The sequence below is a fragment of the Homarus americanus genome, unplaced genomic scaffold (genome assembly GCF_018991925.1).
Source record: "Homarus americanus isolate GMGI-L3 unplaced genomic scaffold, GMGI_Hamer_2.0 scaffold4854, whole genome shotgun sequence".
In the NCBI taxonomy this organism is placed as follows: Eukaryota; Metazoa; Arthropoda; class Malacostraca; order Decapoda; family Nephropidae; genus Homarus; species Homarus americanus.
Genome location: NW_024728299.1, coordinates 660001 through 679760, shown reverse-complemented (window position 1 = coordinate 679760; position 19760 = coordinate 660001). Strand labels below are relative to the sequence as shown.

Below are 19760 nucleotides of genomic sequence, written 5' to 3'. Positions count from 1 at the left end.
GAGAGAGAGAGAGAGAGAGAGAGAGAGAGAGAGAGAGACTGGTTTCAGAGGAGCACCTCACTTCCCCCCAACTCAGCACCAACATTCATCTCCCAGAGAAGGGCGACAGGGAGAAATGAAGGCAAGGTTGAATGGAGACAGACCTGGAGGACGTGAGGTGTTTCAGGTGTGTGGGAGTGAAAGTGTCAGCCAGAGGAACAATGGACGACCAACTGAATCATAGAGCAGTTGAGGGAGACAGGGAGGAAGGGAGGGGGAGGGGAGGGGAGGGGGAGGAGAGAGGGAAGGGGGAGGGAGGGAGGGTCCTACATACGTGGACTGAGACATGTATGAAGAGAGAAGAGAACTGTCTCACGGGAAGGAAAGATGGTGGATATGTTGAGTGTGGGAGAATTGAAACGACATTAGCATACAGTTGGGTGGACTCAAGACCCAAGAGGAAGGAAACTGGTTATGAGCGACGGACGTGACGCAATTGAGAGGATGTTGAGATTATGTGACACGGAAATAAAACCTACATCAGCAGTTTGTTATGGTGGCATGGACAGGTATATAAAATAATAATGATTGCCCCTCATGTAACGAGGATGGCGCGGCCAAGGGCCACCTAGGCGTGAGTTTGTTTAAGGTGTAGAAGCTGTCACCAACACAACAACCACACCCTAAGTTAACGAGCTGTATGACCCAGTGTCAAGGAATAGTTCAAGAAGACCGGACAACTCGCCAACTGCATTGGCTAACCATTAGCCCGAAACATGATCCACAAATTGATTAACATACAGATTCCCAATTACTACTGGGTAGACAGAGGCAAATGGCGTAAAGAAACTTGACCACTGTTTTACCCTGCCCGGGGATCGAGCCCATATCCGCTCGCTCGCGAGGCGAGCATGCTGACCATTACACCACAGGTCGCCTACATGTATGTAGAGTATAGGGAACGACACATTAATAAAAAATATGTTAATTCAAATGTAGATGATGGAAGAGGGAAGGAGGGAGGACCAAGAGGGGTGGGGAAGGAGTGGACATCCAAGAGGCAGAGGTGTGCGTGTAAAATGTTGAGAGGTTTGTTGAGGAGAGTGTGTGAGGATGTGAAGGGGAGGAGGGTGTGTGAGGATGTAAGGGTCTACATGTAGAAGGTATGGTGTGAGTGTAGGAAGGCTGCTTCACGCCAAAGGTGCTAGTTGATACAGGTCTCTCTCTCTCTCTCTCTCTCTCTCTCTCTCTCTCTCTCTCTCTCTCTCTCTCTCTCTCTCTCTCTCTCTCTCTCTCTCTCTCTCTCTCTTTCTCTTGAGCTAACACACTAAACCCTTCGTTCCCAAAAATGATTATGAGTGGTACAGAAAACAAGAGAAAGAGAGAAAATGCTAAAAAAAACATACGAGAGAAAGCAGGTGGAGAGTGAGAGAAAGATCCAGAGAGGGAGAGAGAGAGAAAAGAAAGCAAGACACTGTGAGACATAAAGTGAGGTGGGTGGTGGGGTGTGTTTCTCGCTAGCTGCCACCAATGTATACAGATCGCTGCTCCAATGTGTTGACAATTACGGAGGGATCCTTCACTAGTGTCGGGTCGTCGGAATGGAAAGGTTGGTCTACATGCTTCACTGGCAACACTGCGGGAGACACTACAACGCGCAAGCAAAATGAGGAAGAACATTTACAGGCGAGACTTGACAGAGAGACCAAAATGACGCACTGGCTATCAAACGGCGAAGCAGATGGTGTTCAAACTAAGTGGCAGCCATGTACATACCACGACTAACATCACAGTCCTTTTAACAGCCATCAACACACTTCGACTCAAAAGCACGGCCACACGTCTCCCCCCCACCTCCCCCCTTACCCCTTCCCCCACTCAACTACAAAATGACTCTCGGATACTTGCAAGTCCGGAAACCCCATTAGAGTTACGGTGTAATAATAATATAAGTCTTTGATGGCTAGCGGTGGGGAATTGGAGTGTTATCAGCTCATCTCCGTCCTGCTCTCACGTTGCTTTGCTCTCTGTTTCAGGGTTCGTGTTTGGTGTTGGTGTCAGTCGCGTTCGTAGACGATTGATGTTGAAGACGGATTTTTTTTACATCATCACCTTCCTTCTCTGAATCAAAGTCCGGTGTATACAGTACTCAAAAAGATCCTCAGCGTTGAGTTTATTCCCTTCCTGGTGCTAAATTTTTACGCCATTTTGGATGTAAATTTCATGATTTAGTGGAAGTCAGGCAGTCAGGTCTCTTTTTTTTTATATCCCCTGAGACGAGAAGTAACTGACGTAAGAACCTTCGAGAATCATAGACCAGAGTTTCCATTTGTTGTTATCGATACACAGTTCGTGGATGATTGGAAATGAAGTCGGAGTTTTTTGTGTCTTTTGTGGACTCCGGGATTCTATTTACGGTTTATAGCGTTCGTGGGTGATGGAGACTGCAGGCGGGTGTTCATATAGCGGAGTTGATAGATGTGCCGGGATACGAGCCTCAATAGAGCTGGAGATTGATGGTTAATAGTTGATGTAGCGTGAAAACGAAGGTAGTATTTTTTGTTATAAACTTGTTGACATACTGTACAGAGATTACTTTTCCACCTGAACGGCAGGGAATACAGGTAGACAGGTGTGTGTATGTTACCTTTATCGAGTGTATAGATTAAATATATGTGTGTATGATTGGACACACACACACACACACACACACACACACACACATCACCAAGCCATTCCCTATTCAAATTTAATAATAATAATAATAATAATAATAATAATAATAATAATAATAATAATAATAATAATAATTTAATAAATTCCCCAAAATCAAGAAAATTTAATCACCATTTTTGCGGGGTGTAGCTGTCCACATTAGTATGGGACGTCGAGCGTTGAGCTGGAAGATTAATAACAGGGAGGTATGCCCCCCCCCCCCACCATAGGCAGGCAACCATCACTGCCTCGCTCCATCATGTTGTCAGGCCATCCGTCAACTGGTTCCTGAGATGGATGAGAGCTCGTGACTTACACACACACACACACACACACACACACAAGAGCTCCTATGTTATGCTTTACTATCTGATGTTATCCCGGCGGGTAACCACGACAGATGGTCCATATATATTTATAACATTTACCATTACTGCTCCGTTAACCATCACTCCCACAGTCTCTCCACGTCCGGGGTTCGAACTGAGCCACTCATTTGTCTCCCTACATCATGCCCACCGCGCCACCATTCTCTTGTAATGCTAACCTGGAAGATGACCTATTTCCAGCAATATCATACAACAACAACAACAACAACAACGGTAATACTAATAATAATAACAACAATAACAACAGCGATAATACTACCACCACAACTACTACTATTAATAATAATAATATTCATAAATGCCATAGACAAAATATGTGCAAAATATGTCACCAGCTCAAAAAGTGCCTTAGATATCGCCCTGACAAACAACCACCCAATGTGACAAACAAACGGGGCACTCACTAGTCCACGCCCTTCACGCCCCCACACACATACATACATACACTTGCACTGGAGACAAAATGAGGGGGGGTGGAGAGTGGGAGGGGGAGGGGGGGGAGAAAGGGGGGAGTGGAGGGGGAGTAATATAAATTGATAATAATACCCTCAACAGTAATGCCTAAACGCATATATCCAGACTATCAACTAACATATACATAAGAAGTACAAAGTACACATACCTACAATTTCAGGTGGGAGAGAGAGAGAGAGAGAGAGAGAGAGAGAGAGAGAGAGAGAGAGAGAGAGAGAGAGAGAGAGAGAGAGAGAGAGAGAGAGAGAGAGAGAGAGAGAGAGAGAGAGAGAGAGGTGAGATAGAATTTTACCCACACGGGAGGAGTTTGTTTCTGCAGGGCTTAGTGAGATAAATGGTGGGAGGGAGAAGGGGAGGAGGGAGAGGGGAGTTTAAGGGAGATTCATGGCAAGGTGTGGTTGGGTTAGTGGTAAGGGAGGGAGGGATGGGGTGATGGGGAGTAAGGAGGGGAGAGAAGTCAGGAGAAGGAGAGGGTGGGAGGGAGAGGAGAGGAGGGTATTGCAGGTGTGGGGGAAGGGAGGAGAAGTAGGGGGCAAGGATAGGAAGGGGAGGCAGGAGGAGGAGGAGCAGGGCGAGAAGGAATGAGGGCGCTGAGATGTGAGGAAGTGAGGAGGGGGAAAAAGCGAGAGGGTCGGTGATATAGGAGGGAGGAAGACTGGTGAGTAAGGGAGATAGGGGGGGAAGGGTGAGGGTGCAGTTGTAGAAGAGGAGAAAATAGGATTGAGAGAGAGAGAGGAAGAGATAATATATGGGATGAGTAAAAGGAAGGATAAAGATAGAGACCGACAAGGGAAGAGGGAGAGGGGGAAGGGAGAGAAAGAGAGGGGAGGGGGGGAGTAGCGTGAAGGAGGGACCAATATCAGTAGTAGTGAATAACGAAGGACCTGTCAAGGATACATTATTGGGGAAGTGGGTCAGAGTGCACGGTACTTCATCTCAATGTCCCCCAGTACCATAGTTCGAACCCCGGGCCAAATGCATGCATCTAGTGGGTAACCTTAATGACTCCAGTACAATGGTTCGAACCCCGTGATAAATGCATTTACGTATTGGATAATATTAATGACCGTGTCCGCTGAAGGAACTATGGTCGACTATAAAGCCAGGTACACTAATTAACCTGTGCTAATTATTATTATTATTATTATTATTATTATTATTATTATTATTATTATTATTATCTGCTGCATAATACAGGTGTATATTTGAACAGTATACGAGCCGATAATTTTACATTTTATTGGCGTTGTTCTGTAGGTCGAAACTTTATGTGTAGTTTAAGCTAGAAATTTATATCTTGTTATCGTTTGGGAGAAGGAAAAGTTGTAGGGCATTAGAAAGAAAGCTACGAGGATTATAAGACAGGTTGGGTGCTGAGTGTGTGTGTGTGTGTGTGTGTGTGTGTGTGTGTGTGTGTGTGTGTGTGTGTGTGTGTGTGTGTGTGTGTGTGTGTCACTTACCTATTTTCGATCAGGTGGGTGAAGAGGAGTGTACATGACCTTGGCTTTGTTTATTTTAACCTAGGATTATATTGTGTATGTATGTATGTATGTATGTATGTATGTATGTATGCAACCTCTAGGACGGACACACACACACACACACACACACAATAGGAGACACTATTTCTTGGCACCCAATAGCACCAATACAACACGAGCAATTAATTTGAAGATTAAACAATATTGGAAAACGATTTACCAAAGTTCACCTCAGTTCTTTTGTTGTGGTGATATATCCCCCATGCCAGGGCACCCCGTCCCCCTCTTCCTAAGACAACACCCCCCATCTTCTAAAACAACCCCTCCCATGTTTGGACCCACTTGCTAAGAAAACACCTACAAGGACAATACCCCCTTGCTAGGACACCCGTCCCCCTTCCTAAGACAACACCCCCCATACACAGTAACCCCCCTTTGCTAGGACAATACCCCCCCTTGCTAGACACCCCGTCCCCCTTCCTAAGACAACACCCCTTACAAGGACACAACCCCAGACAATACCCCCTGCTAGACACCCCGTCCGCCCTCTTCCTAAGACAACACCCCCTTACAAGGACAATAACCCCTTTGCTGTAAGCAATACCCCTTGCTAGAAAACACCCCTTATTAGTACAACCCTCACACCTCCAAACCCCGAGGCGTATACACAAGTGTCATGCGCTTCCAAAACAAACACAGAGCGTACACAACCTTACCTTGATACACGCGTACACAGCTTTGCATACAAAATTAACCCGGTAAACACACACACACACACACACACACACACACACACACACACACACACACACACACACACACACACTATACACACACACACACACACACACACACACACACACACACACACACACACACACACACACACACACACACACACACACACACACACACACACACACACACACACACAATACGACACAAGAAGAACACTAATGACATCGACTTGCAGGTGTTGTGGCGTAAAAATGACACCGCGACATGCCAACCCGGAGGCGAGGCTGTCATCCCCCTGGCATAACTCTTGACAGTCTGCCACTTACTGTCACGAGGCCTTTAACCCAACTCGAGCCAAAATCAGTTTAAGAGGAGTTCATTGGAGATTGGACAGAGTGACGGTGAATTAATTGTGTGTGTGTGTGTGTGTGTGTGTGTGTGTGTCCGGTCCCCCACGCCAAAAGGTCATAACTCTATACAGTAGTGACAGAAAACCGTGATTATTTAAGGCCTCTGAGGTGTTGTTGTGACTTGTCCACATACCAAGTTTGATTAGAATCCAGGATTATTTGTATGACTTATAGGGGGGTCACACACACACACACACACACACACACACACACACACACACACACACACACACACACACACACACACACACACACACACACACACACACACACACACACACACACACACACTATCTATAAAGACTTAGTTACCAAACCATCTTCTCTCTCCCCCTTCCCCTCTCCTTCCTCCTCTCCTTCTCTGGGTAGTGAGTCATCAGTATCCTGCCCGGGAGACATTAAATCCCCTCCAGTTTAAACCAGCAGGTATAAAACACCAGGTTTATGTAATCACCATCGATCTCAGGTGGCTGTCGGGGAAGTCTTGAACTAGACCAAGCAAGACCAGGTGAGCCAACCTTGCTCAACTGGGCCCCTGGTGTCGTGTACAGAGAAAACAGGTATCGTGGTAAATTAGGCCCCTGTTGTATTGGGCCCCTGTTGTCGTTTACGTAGACAATAGGTATCGTGATAAACTGGGCCCCTGTTGTCGTATACAGTAATTCTCTCTCACTCTCTCTCTCCTCCCTATAATTTTACCTGAATGACTAAATTATATTACTCAATACTAAAAATATTTCACATCTATCAACAAACATCAGATTCCAATAACAGATAAAAAAATAAAAATGATGACGAATTATACTCATTAAATACCAAAGGATAGAACTCAAACCTCACTCCATTTTCTATATCATCTTTAACACAACCCTCACTCCGTTTTCTATATCATCTTTTACTCAACCCTCACTCCGTTTTCTATATCATCTTTAACTCAACCCTCACTCCGTTTTCTATATCAATCTAGAATCCATCATAAGCTCCCAGACTTCAGAAATTTCCGGTGAGATATAAATTCAGTCTTCAACATTCAGAAATTTAATAGAGCGAACCCACGAGCGAGAAAAATGTAACGAGTTCGTTCAGATTTTATAAAAGTGTCGTTTAATTTTTATTTCTCGCTTTGTTTTATGGATAATGTGGTTATAAAGTGAGAGGTCTTTAACACGGGTTCATTACTGAGCTGAGAGGGTGAAGAAAGGGTTATCACACACACACACACACACACACACACACACACACACACACACACACACACACACACACACACCGGCTGCAACTCTATTAATAAACCGTTTATTATTAATATATTTATTATTACACGACACCATTAAACTCTACGGTCCCGTCCACTCACGTTTCAACATCAATGTCTCCCAGGGTGATCGAAAAATCCCTGTGCACCTTTTACTTCATTTTACACTGATCTACCTATCGTACTAATTATTTCAGGTGCACAGGGACTTTTCGATCACCTCCTGGAACCGTGTTATAACTGTCAAATATGAATAAACACATAAACAAGTAAATAAATGAATAAATATGGAGAAAGTAAACGTAAAAGCAAATAAATCTAACATGTTTCTTGAAATTAAAAGAGAGTAATTACTATTAATTAATATATTAACAAAAATAACAGGATAAATAGTCAGATAATTAAGGGTGTATTTAGTGTACCGGTTTAAGCTAGTCTCACCTTAATTTTTATCACAATTGGCTCAAGAGAGAGAGAGAGAGAGAGAGAGAGAGAGAGAGAGAGGCGCATACTAAAGAAACACGTACATTGGTGACACGTACCACAGAAACACGAACAAAGGAGACATGTGCTACAGAGATATGCATTACACACACACACACGTACAAAGGACACACGTACAAAGAAAGTAACGGACAAAAACACGTACAGAATACCACCAGAAACAGAGTACAATAGAAAGCATAATTCTACGGTCACTATATGAACAAAGATCAACTGTTAATACATAAACACCACCTTTTAATACGTAACCAAACACCACAGCTGTTCTTCCATACACAAACACCAACTATTCTCATGAGTGGTAACTTTTCCACTGAGTCAAACATACAAACAGAGCTTTAATCTGTTGCAGCTCCACACAGACTAACCAGACAAAGCGTAGAGACACGAGGACTTTTGACTGAATTGTGACGATCAATGGAACAATCTCAGGTACAAAGAATATCAGGTAGATGTCTGTGTGTGTGTGTTGGAAAGCTGCCGTGTATATTTCTCTCTGGTGCCCGGATATTGGAACACGGTATTGTTAAAGCTCTGTATGTATGTATGTATGTATGTATGTATGTATGTATGTATGTATGTATGTATGTATCAAAAGAGAGAGAGAGAGAGAGGCGACGGCGTATCACTCTTAAAGTTGGCGTAAGTTTTATTCATTCAGATGGACTTTTTCTACACTTCCATATGCATAATTTAACACACACACACACACACACACACACACACACACACACACACACACACACACACACACACACGAGCCAGTTTAATGGAATCCTTATTTAGACTAGTGACTGATCGATTGGGCCCCGTTTCCCGTTTCTAATAGGCCCCACCCTAATGAATCATAACTATTAGGAATGGGCCCCTGTCCTCACGAGACCTTGTCCTAACGGGCCCCAATTGTGATGGGACCTCTATCCTATTGATTAGATTAGGTTAGGTTATGGCATATTAGATTTGGGACGAAAACACACTAGAACCTATTATAGAACTAGAACCTAAACATACTAGAACCTATTATAGAACTAGAACCTATTAAAAAAACAAGACCTATTATTATTTTACACCCTCACAACCTTTCAAATTACCAAAGACCCTTAAAAAGTATTACACCCTATTAACGTAAACAGAATATTGATGGTAGGTAAACTATTATACTACCCTCCCCCCCCCCTCACTACCCCCTTCCCTTCACTCCCCTCTTCCTCACACTGTCCACATCCCCACCTCCTTTCTTCCTACCCTACCTCCCCCCTTTACCCCACTACCCCCCCTTCCCCTCACCCCCTCCACTGACACCGATAAAAAATAAAAACACCAATATGGTAATCGCATTAACTGCATGAATGTCCCCTTTGGAGTCTCACACAGCCCGCCACTGAGAGAGACAAATCACTACCAGCTGAAATTATACACTGAAATGACTAAATGTTTGTTATGCATGGGATGTATTGATGGTGCCCTAATGTGTTGGCTTTCATACAATGTAGAGGGGGGCGGTTATAAAAGGTGTGTGTGTGTGTGTGTGTGTGTGTGTGTGTGTATGTGTGTGTGTGTGTGTGTGTGTGTGTGTGTGTATGTATGTATGTATGTATGTGTGTGTGTGTGTGTGTGTGTGTGTATGTATGAAAGAGGTGTTTTTAGACGTCCACCTTTGTGCCGTAGCTTAATTAAGACAGTGTGATACGTTTTTATGTCTCTGGTTACGAGAAAATAATAACTTAAGATATTTTTTTTTTTTTTAACAATTACTGTAACTGAGGATAATAAATTTAACGTATAAGAATCTTTGAGAATCCAGCTTTAACTTTGAAAAAACAAACACTGAGACAGCTAAATGCGTTCCTACAATTCCCGGTACGAGAGAAAAAAATAATAATAATCCTACACACCTTTGAGAATCCACCAGTTAAGAGAGAGAGAGAGAGAGAGAGAGAGAGAGAGAGAGAGAGAGAGAGAGAGAGAGAGAGAGAGAGACTCTCGAGGAAGTGAGTGAGCCGTGTCGCAGCCTTATCACCTGGAGACTCGTAAAGGCTAATTAAAGTTTGAATAATCACTCGAATCACCTGAGTAAATTCAGAAATAGCCTCAGCCGGTGTAGTAAATAGCCTTGGTGGTAGCGAGGCACGGAAACCCTGCTATAAACGCCCTTTTATACCTTCATAGCTGATATTGCAAGAGCTATAGCTGGTGGGGGGGTTAGGGGGGTCTGCCGTGTGATAGCTAGGGTAGGGGAGTCTGCCGTGTGATAGGTGGAAGGGGGGGTAGGATGTGATAGCGTCTTTTTAAAACTTCATCGCTGATACGCCAAGTGCTATAATTCATTTTATTAAAAGAGGGGCAGATAGATTCCTGAGGCGGATGGCGGCCGTGTTTACATATTATATCGTGTTGGTATATCACAGAAAACGGGAAATGGTTGAGGATATAGAAAATGGGATGTGGATTGTCTTTTTTTTGGCCATTAAAGCTTATAAACGCAACACCACACCACCTATAGCTTCCTGAATGATATATAACGAACTATAATTGTAATTTAGCTTTTTATAAGTATGTCGCTGTATCATGAGCTGTAACTGGGTTTTAATGCCTGTTATAGCTTCCTAAATAATATATCACGAACGATAAATGTGCGTCAGGTTATTTCACACCTTTATAGCTGATATACGGGGAGCTATAACTCGGGTTTTATAGTTTTATAGCTGACGTAACAACAGCTGTAAGGCATATTATTATTGAAATATAGTTAAGGAAAATAAGTACTCAATCACTGGTTTGGTTAGGTTAGGTTATATTAAATTAAGTTAGTTATGCTAAATCGGTTAGGTTAAGTTGGGGATCATTAAAATTGGGGCCCATTAGAACTGGGGCCCATTAGAACTGGGGCCCATTAGAACTGGGGTCCATTAGAGACAGGGCCCATCTCGCTTCTTTCAACAGCAAAGAATATGTACATTTACGGTTTTTTTCATTTTAACTCTTAAACACACAACAAAACGGGTCATAGGGACGGGTAACAAAAACAATCAGTGGCACGAGCTAAAACACACACACACACACACACACAGAAGGACCGCCGGCGAGACTCAGCCGACCGGAAAAATGAATCGCGTAATTCACCGTGAAGCTCAAACTTTGCGGGAAAAAACGGAAGGCTGGACCGGGACGATGGACCGGGAAAATATGGATTCACGGAAGGCTGAACCGGGAAAAGGGTGAAGGATGTTTAACCCCCAAACAAAAAAAGAATCAGTGAGACCTGAGGTGAATTCGGCTGGGACTAAAGGCTTGTTAAACGGACAGGGACTTTGGATTCTTACATAGACCGGGACATTAGACCGGTAAAATAGGAAGCTAGTTTCTTATGAACCGGGACATTTAGACTGGTAAAATGGAACCAGTACCCACCCCCCACCCACCCTGGACCATTAAGTGGTGGATGTTTCAAATTTAAAAAAAAAAGCACTATATGGATATATGGACCCGGAACGCCGTAATGGTACCAGTGGACCCGAGATCTGTGGATATATAGGACCAGCACTATACCATCCCGATCCCCACACACACGTCATAATACACCTCACTACACCGCCACCATACACCATAAAGTATACACCTATTATCATACTACACTACATACCCACTACACTCTATACTCACCATACCATATACAACCATTATATCCCTACACTATGCAATAATCGCACATAGTATACCTACACCCACTATACAAATCACCATACAGCCAAAAGAATTAATACACCCACAATACACAATCAACGTGTATCAGAAATAATTACCATAAATCACACACACACACACACACACACACACACACACACACACATCATACACCACAATACACAGAGGCAGTGAGGCCACACCCAGGGACGATTTGCCAGGACATCAGCGAATCATTTTATCAGGTGTGAATAGATCCAGAAATGGTCGTGCGAATAGTTGTATTTCCTGTATGAATTATGGGGTTTCAGCCATACAACAGACACATTTATACTGTATATACACTCGCACACACACACACACACACACACACACACATATACACCAGTCATACAACACACATACATACACACACATACAGACATACAGCAGACATACAATATGCACACAGAAACATACCAGCCATACAACACATACATATACACGCACTCAGGAGCCACACACACACACACACACACACACACACACACACACACACACACACACACACACACACACACCTCTACTCGGAAATGAAAGGCTGTATTATTATAACCTGTGTTTAGTATTGTTTTTTTCTTTATTTAATGCATACGGGTTATGTAAATATAAACGGGAAAAATATACCTTAGATCATCAGGTTACAATATATGATTCAAATAGGATAAGTAATGGTTGAAATAGGGTAAAAATACGGCTGAAATTGGGCAAAAAATTAGTAAAATAGGCAATTTCGGCGTGGTGTAGTCAGGCCAAAAAATAGGGCCGAGGCACGAAGCCGCAAGTAGGGAGAAATGATCCCAATTTCGAGGTCATGTTTCACGTGAGACAGCTTGGGCTTGGACGGTGATATCGATTGTGTGTGTGTGTGTGTGTGTGTGTGTGTGTGTGTGTGTGTGTGTGTGTGGCTGTGAGCTGGGGAGGGAGGAGGGTGGGGGAGGAGGGAGGAGGTGGGGGAGGGAGAAGGAGGAGAGGGAGGGAGGAGGGAGGGGAGGGGAAGGGAGGGAGGGAGGTGAGGGAGGGAGAGGAAAGGGTAAGAGGTTGATGTGGAAAGGGACGAAAGCTGGGTTAGGTGGAAGAGAGAGAGAGAGAGAGAGAGAGAGATTTTACCTAAAAACATAACTTAAACAGGATCATGAACGTAAGGATTTGTGCACACGGAATATATCCCATGTAAGCATTAAAACGCACACGCAAACACGCACAAAATTATACAACTATAAAGAGAAAAGTATATATATGACTGAGACTCATACATACATACATACATACATACATACATACATACATACATACATATACATACATACATACATACATATATACATACATACATGCATACATTTACGTCGCCTTATATGAATGTACAGAAGCATTAACACGCGTACACATTAACATACACATCAGATACACAGATGCACATATTTAGAGTCCTACATCAACAACACACACACACACACATGTGCACTTAAACGCACCTTTTATATATACACATAGGGAATGCCATACATGGTTGACAAAAAAAATTACATAAATACACACATGAAATTCACACGGGAGCGCACACAAACACGCAAACCTACACATACATACACATATACACACACACAAATGTACACACAAGGAATAAAACATTACACACACAAGGAGTTCACTCAATTGAATACTCATATTAGTTACACACTTGGACACGTACACACACTCGCCCATGTACACAAACACACGAGAGGCAAAGGAAAAAAGACATTGCAAAAAAAAGCAAAAATTAAAGAGAAACACACACACACACACACACACAAACACATAATACAGTATATATAACACCAAAAATCCTTCACCATACACATACGATATATACAGTATGTATACAAGATCCCTTTAACCATGTATACTGTATAGTCCGCCATACATAAAAATACCTGTTAATGCCCCTCTTAAACCACCGTATTTCCGGCTCATAGTCAAGGTATCCAATGTATACACTGTCCATGTATACAAGAACCCTTCACGACCACTATACATGCAAACTACTACGTGTACTTGTTACAATATAGCCATAACTATACATAGATAGATAGATAGATAGATAGATAGATAGATAGATAGATAGATAGAAAGATAGATAGATAGAAAGATAGATAGATAGACTGACCTTCATCTATAGGTAGTTCCCATATGACCCCCCCCTACAGAGTGAATCAGGTGTACATGTAACCCTACCTCCTCCTCCCCCCAAACACCTGACTTGTACAGGGAAGCCGTCCATCCAGGCATGAACTACCTCCCACCGTACACGCCAACCATTAAGGTGTACTCCTAAAATTGCCTTCTTAATTTTCACCAAATGGTTATGTCCACAGCCATTAACTCTGTGTGTGTGTGTGTGTGTGTGTGTGTGTGTGTGTGTGTGTGTGTGTGTGTGTGTGTGTGTGTGTGTGTGTGTGTGTGTGTGTACCTCCTCTATGCTCATTTAGTGCTATATTAGACGACATGCAGGATATTTTTGTGCTTTTATTTAATAGTAATGGACGGTTGTTCTTGACGATGTGGTTACTGGGGTAAATGTTACTACTATTACGACTACTACTACTACTAATAATAATAATTACCGGTAGTAGTAGTAGTAGTAGTATATACAAAATATTATTAGCATTACAGAGTTCATTTCTACGGGACTATATTCTATACAACTCAATAGAGACAAGGTATATAAAAAACATTGTTTGATTCTCCTTGTTTGTTGTTTGTGCGGTGAGGAAGTTTGTGAGGCTGTGGATGTTTGTTGTATAAACAGCGGGTCGATGTGTGGTGGTGGTGGTGGTGGTGGTGGTGGTAGTGGTAGTGGTGGTGGTGGTGGTAGTGGTAGTGGTAGTGGTGGTGTGGTAATTGGTGGTGGTGGTGGTGGTGGTGGTGTGGTGTGGTGGTGGTGGTGAGGTGGTGGTGGTGGTGGTGGTGGTGGTGGTGGTGGTGGTGGTGGTGGTGGTGGTGGTGGTGGTGGTAGTGGTAGTGGTGGTGGTGGTGGTGGTTTTTGTGGTGCAGTTTAGGAGGCTCTGGTGATGAAAGAAGTTAGTTCAGAAAAGTTGGTGGGGTAAACATAGGTGTGTGTGTGTGTGTGTGTGTGTGTGTGTGTGTGTGTGTGTGTGTGTGTGTGTGTGTGTGTGTGTGGATCACTCTGCTGTTGTCTCTTGTGGAGGTCTGCTGGTGCTACGTCACTGCATGTATGTATGAAATAATAATAATAATAATAATAATAATAATAATAATTTACTGTCCCACTTTACCGCCTGACGTGTCGCCAACATGTTTACGCGGCAACACCAATTACGTTACATATACCTTGTGGCTGAACACCGGGGCATGGCAGTCACCTCCAGTGTGAGCAACAACCTGATGGTAATTGTTGTGTAGCAAAGATTCCATCGACTCAGCCACGACGTAAACAAGACACTTATTTTTTTTTTGACGTGGGAGATGTGTTGGGTGAGTAGGGTCTGTCACTAGTGTGTTTGGTAGGATACATTAACACATAGAAACACGTACTGAGAATATAGAACACACACACACACACACACACACACACACACACACAAACACACACACAAACACATAAAAACAGCACACAACATAAACTCCAGTCCCTCCCTTCCCGTCAAGACTATTAACCTCCCTCATTTGCATTCTCTTTCCTTCACTCCTTGCAAATATATTCCACCACATTTACCAACCACAAGCTCGGTGAGTCATCCAAGCCTCTCCTGGCCAAATTATAGCCCTTTGTAAGACCTCCCAGGGATGATAGACAAGCAAAACAAACCCTAAGATAATGGATTAAAGAGCTACGTCCATCACTCTTTGTTTACATTCAACAGCTGACCCAGACAGGTGCCCCACTCAGCTGATCCACTCAGGTGAGGTTGGGCGTGGTCACCCATAGCGTGCCTGGATGGATTGAGAGTGTGTGTGTGTGTGTGTGTGTGTGTGTGTGTGTGTGTGTGTGTGTGTGTGTGTACCTGCCCCAACGCGAGGACGGTCACACCTAGAGTGCATGTACTCGGGCATCCATACACCTCCTCCATTCTGCCTGCAGGTGCCACGTGAATCTTAAGATGGTGAGGGGGTGTAGAGGGGTTAGGAGGGTAGGGGGTAAGGGGTCGGGTGTGGGAGGTAAAGGGTACTCAATGGTTATTCTCTCTGTCTGTCACGGGTCAGATACCACGCCAAACTCTAGGGGAGGGGGGAGGGAGGGGAGAGGATGAAATGGGATGGAATGGGATGGGATGGGATGGAATGGGATGGGATGGGATGGGATGGGATGGGAAGGGAGAAAAAGAAATTATTCCGTTAGTTTTTTCACCTTGGTTGGTTGTCCAGGTGATGCCTCAGGCCCTATTAGTGTTAGGAGGAAGAGGAAGAAATGTAGACATAATTTTGAGACTGGATTGAAAAAAAATATTATATATTTTTTATTCTTGATTATTTTTACTCAATTTGTTCATAGTATGGCATAGAGGGTAGTGTATGTTGCTGGTATCAGTGCTTATTATTATTATTTTTATTATTATTATTATTATTATTATTATTATTATCATTATTATTATTATTATTATTATTACCCAAGTCTCGTCACGAAGTTTGTCACGTTTAATTTTTCTTAGTTTGCGATGGAAAAATATCACTGTAATCACTAACATAAGTTCCTATCTGTTTCAGGCTCTGTGAGATCACTGCATCGTCACCACCACACCTTCAGGGAGGCCGCCACACCGTACACCCTGTAGTGGTATAACTGTGAGGGAGAACTGAAAAGAGATCCAGCATTAAGGGATCAGAAGCTGGAGACGAGAGAGAAGGAGAATTACACAGGAGGTAAACTTAAGTAATTACAAACTGAAGGGAACTATTGGGAGGTGCTGAGGTGATGGTCAGAGGTGTGTGAGAGGAAGAGGAAGAAGAAGTTGGCCTCCCAGCTGTGGCCTCTCCCTTGTGTGAGGGCGCGGGAGGCATGAGAGAACGCCCAGGAAGGCGTGGGTGTAGCGTGATGGTGGGCGTAGTGGTACAAGTGAGTGCGATGACCGTGGGCGTGGTGAGGTCATAATATGTGATGAAGGTTCGTGGGTGGACGTGGGCCACCTCATGGGCGGTAGTGGGTCTGTGGGCGGGCGTCACCCTCCTCGTGGCCCTTGCTTCCCTAGCCGCTCTCTTCACGCCCACCTGGTTCGTCCGACACTCACCCTCGCCACCCGTCATGTTCGGTGTGTGGGCGTGGTGCGTGGGTGGTCTCAACGAGCAGAGATGTGCAGCCGTGGGTCAGGGTGTAGGTGACCACTCAGGGGCGCTACCATCGGCAGTGTGGGTGATGGTGGGGGCGGTGTATGGCGGGGGCGGCGCTCTGCTGGCGGTGACAGGTCTCGCCGCCCTCCTCACCCCCGTCTTGCCCACCACCCACGCCCGTGCAGCCCTCGCCCACGTGGCTGGCAACATACAAGCTGCCGCAGGTAAATAATATGCTGTTTTATAGATGTTAGTAGTAGTAGGAGTAGTAACAACAACAACAATATTAATAACAATAAAAACAACAACAACAAGTAGTAGTAGTAATAACAACAACAATCCTTGCCACATATAAAACAGATACAAACCAAAAACAAACATCATGAGAGCGTGACCCTGAACTACCAACACTATTGCAATATCAAACGCAATAATTATTTCCGTGTTGCGTCTCAGCCCTCAAGGTTCACTTCAACTACGAGGCGTAATTACCCGTTATGTTGAAGTTAAGTGTAATTCAGTGAGTGTTATTATTTTCTGGCCTTGGATTCTGGAGAGAGAGAGAGAGAGAGAGAGCCCTTACTCTCATTATCAGTGTGGGGGAAGACTCTTAATAGCGGTGTGGGTGGGAGAGTCTTAATTGCGGTGTGGGGGAGAGTCTTAATAGCGGTGTGGGGGGGAGAGTCTTAATAGCGACGTGGGGGGAGAGTCTTAATAGCGGTGTGGGGGGAGAGTCTCAATTGCGGTAATTGAGTCTCCGTTATATACCGCTTAAATATATCTCTTTCTTCACAGTAACAAGAGCCTATGTTAACTAATTGCAGATACAGTAACCTATAGGCCTATGTTAACTAATTGAGATACAAGACCCTATAGGCCTACTAATTGAGATACAAGAACCTATTGTTAAGACGCCACCAGACCGGGCGCGTCCCAGAACAGGTCAAAAAAGATTACTCAGTGGTTTCATCTCCTCCCGCTGTTGATGGCTGGATTACGTGAAGACATGTGCGTGTCTCTCCTCCTCCCTCATCCCTCACAACACTGACAGCTCATGATTGGCTCCAAGTTGGCGGGAAATTCGAGTTTCGACCAATCGGACCGTAACTGCCTGCCATCCATCATGGACTCCAAGCTGGCGGGAAATTCGAGTTTCGACCAATTGGAGAGTAATTGCGTACCATCCATCTTCCTATTGGTTTATGACTCGATGTAAGTTGGCGGGAAATTCGAGTTTCAGGCATCAGGAGCTCAACTGCCTAACGCGCTTATCCTCATGACAAGACTGATCATGATTGGCTCTTAGTTAACGGGGTATTCGGAGTTTCGACCAATAGAAGCGTGACTGTCTGCCATCTTCCTTGTACGTCATCATAACATCAAAGATAGCGAGATAATCTTGAGTAATCGTATCACAACTATCCGCAACATCTATCCTCTGAGAGTACACACTTATGATTGGCGGTTAGTAAGCGGGAAACTCCATTATAGACCAATTAGAACTCATCTACCCGCATCCCTTGTCCTGACAGCTCATGATTGGCTCTAAGTTGGTAGGTAATTCAAATTTCAACCAATCAGAGCTTAACTTCCCTCCGAATCGTTTTACTTTTACCGACCATTTGGCAAAAGGTTTATAGAATCACCTGATGATCAAACAACCTAACGCTACCTGCCAGGGAATAGGTTAGGTTAGGTTAGGTTAGGTTAGGTTAGGTTAGGTTAGGTTAGGTTAAGGTGTAGAATAAGTCGAAGCATCATAAAGTAACGTGTAAACAGACCACACAGTCGAGGGTGGAGCACGGGAAGGTCGCTATCACTGGTCCTTGCGGTGTATTAAGGAGGCAAATTACCACGCAACGGAGGATGGTGGTAGTGGTGGTTGTTGTGGCGGTGATGGTGACAGTGATGGTTGTAGTAGAGGTGGTGGTAGTAGTTGTGGTAGTAGTGGTTGTCCTAGTAGTGGTGGCGATGGTGGTAAGTCATAGATCCACGTACCCCGGGGGGAGGACTTTGACAACAACAGTGGTGGTGGTGGTGGTAGTGGTGGAGGTAGTAGTGGTGGTGGAGGTAGTAGTGGTAGTGGTAGTGGTGGTAGTGGTGGTGGTGGTGGTGGTGGTGGTAACATGTGTCACGGCTGCCAGAATCATCCCCCGTCCTTGTTGTGATGCTGATGAAGTCGCAGCGTCGAGCCGGATGACACAATGGGTGAGGCAAACAAGACACAGAGTCGAGCGGATAAAAAAAAAAAAGTTCATGTGACACAAGCTGAAGGCAGACAGGTATGACACATTATGAAACAAGGCCAAGCACATTATGACACAAGGCCAAACACGTTATAGCACAAGGCCAGGCACATTATGACACAAGGCCAAGCACATTATGACACAAGGCCAAACACATTATGACACAAGGCCAAACACATTATGACACAAGGCCAAACACGTTATGACACAAGGCCAGGCACATTATGACACAAGGCCAGGCACATTATGACACAAGGCCAAACACGTTATGACACAAGGCCAAACATTATGACACAAGGCCAGGCATTATGACACAAGGCCAAACACGTTATGAGCACAAGGCCAGGCACATTATGACACAAGGCCAGCACATTATGACACAAGGCCAGGCACATTATGACACAAGGCCAAACACGTTATGAGCACAACAGGCACATTATGACACACAGGCATATTATGACACAAGGCCAGGCACATTATGACACAAGGCCAAACACGTTATGACACACAGGCACATGCTTATGACACAAGGCCAGGCACATTATGACACAAGGCCAAACACGTTATGACACAAG

General features: G+C 44.2%; 1 protein-coding gene across 6 annotated transcripts in view; it reads left to right on the top strand.

Moving 5' to 3' along the window:
• The window catches only part of LOC121866059 (transmembrane protein 211-like), a 46584-nt gene that overhangs the window by 5007 nt on the left and 21817 nt on the right, over positions 1-19760 (top strand). For all 6 annotated transcript variants that reach the window (XM_042365655.1, XM_042365651.1, XM_042365649.1 and 3 more), the window contains exon 3: positions 16379-17163. In XM_042365655.1, coding sequence (XP_042221589.1) covers positions 16770-17163 — 394 coding nt within the window. In that variant the 5' untranslated portion in view covers positions 16379-16769. The remainder of the gene's footprint in view (positions 1-16378; positions 17164-19760) is intronic.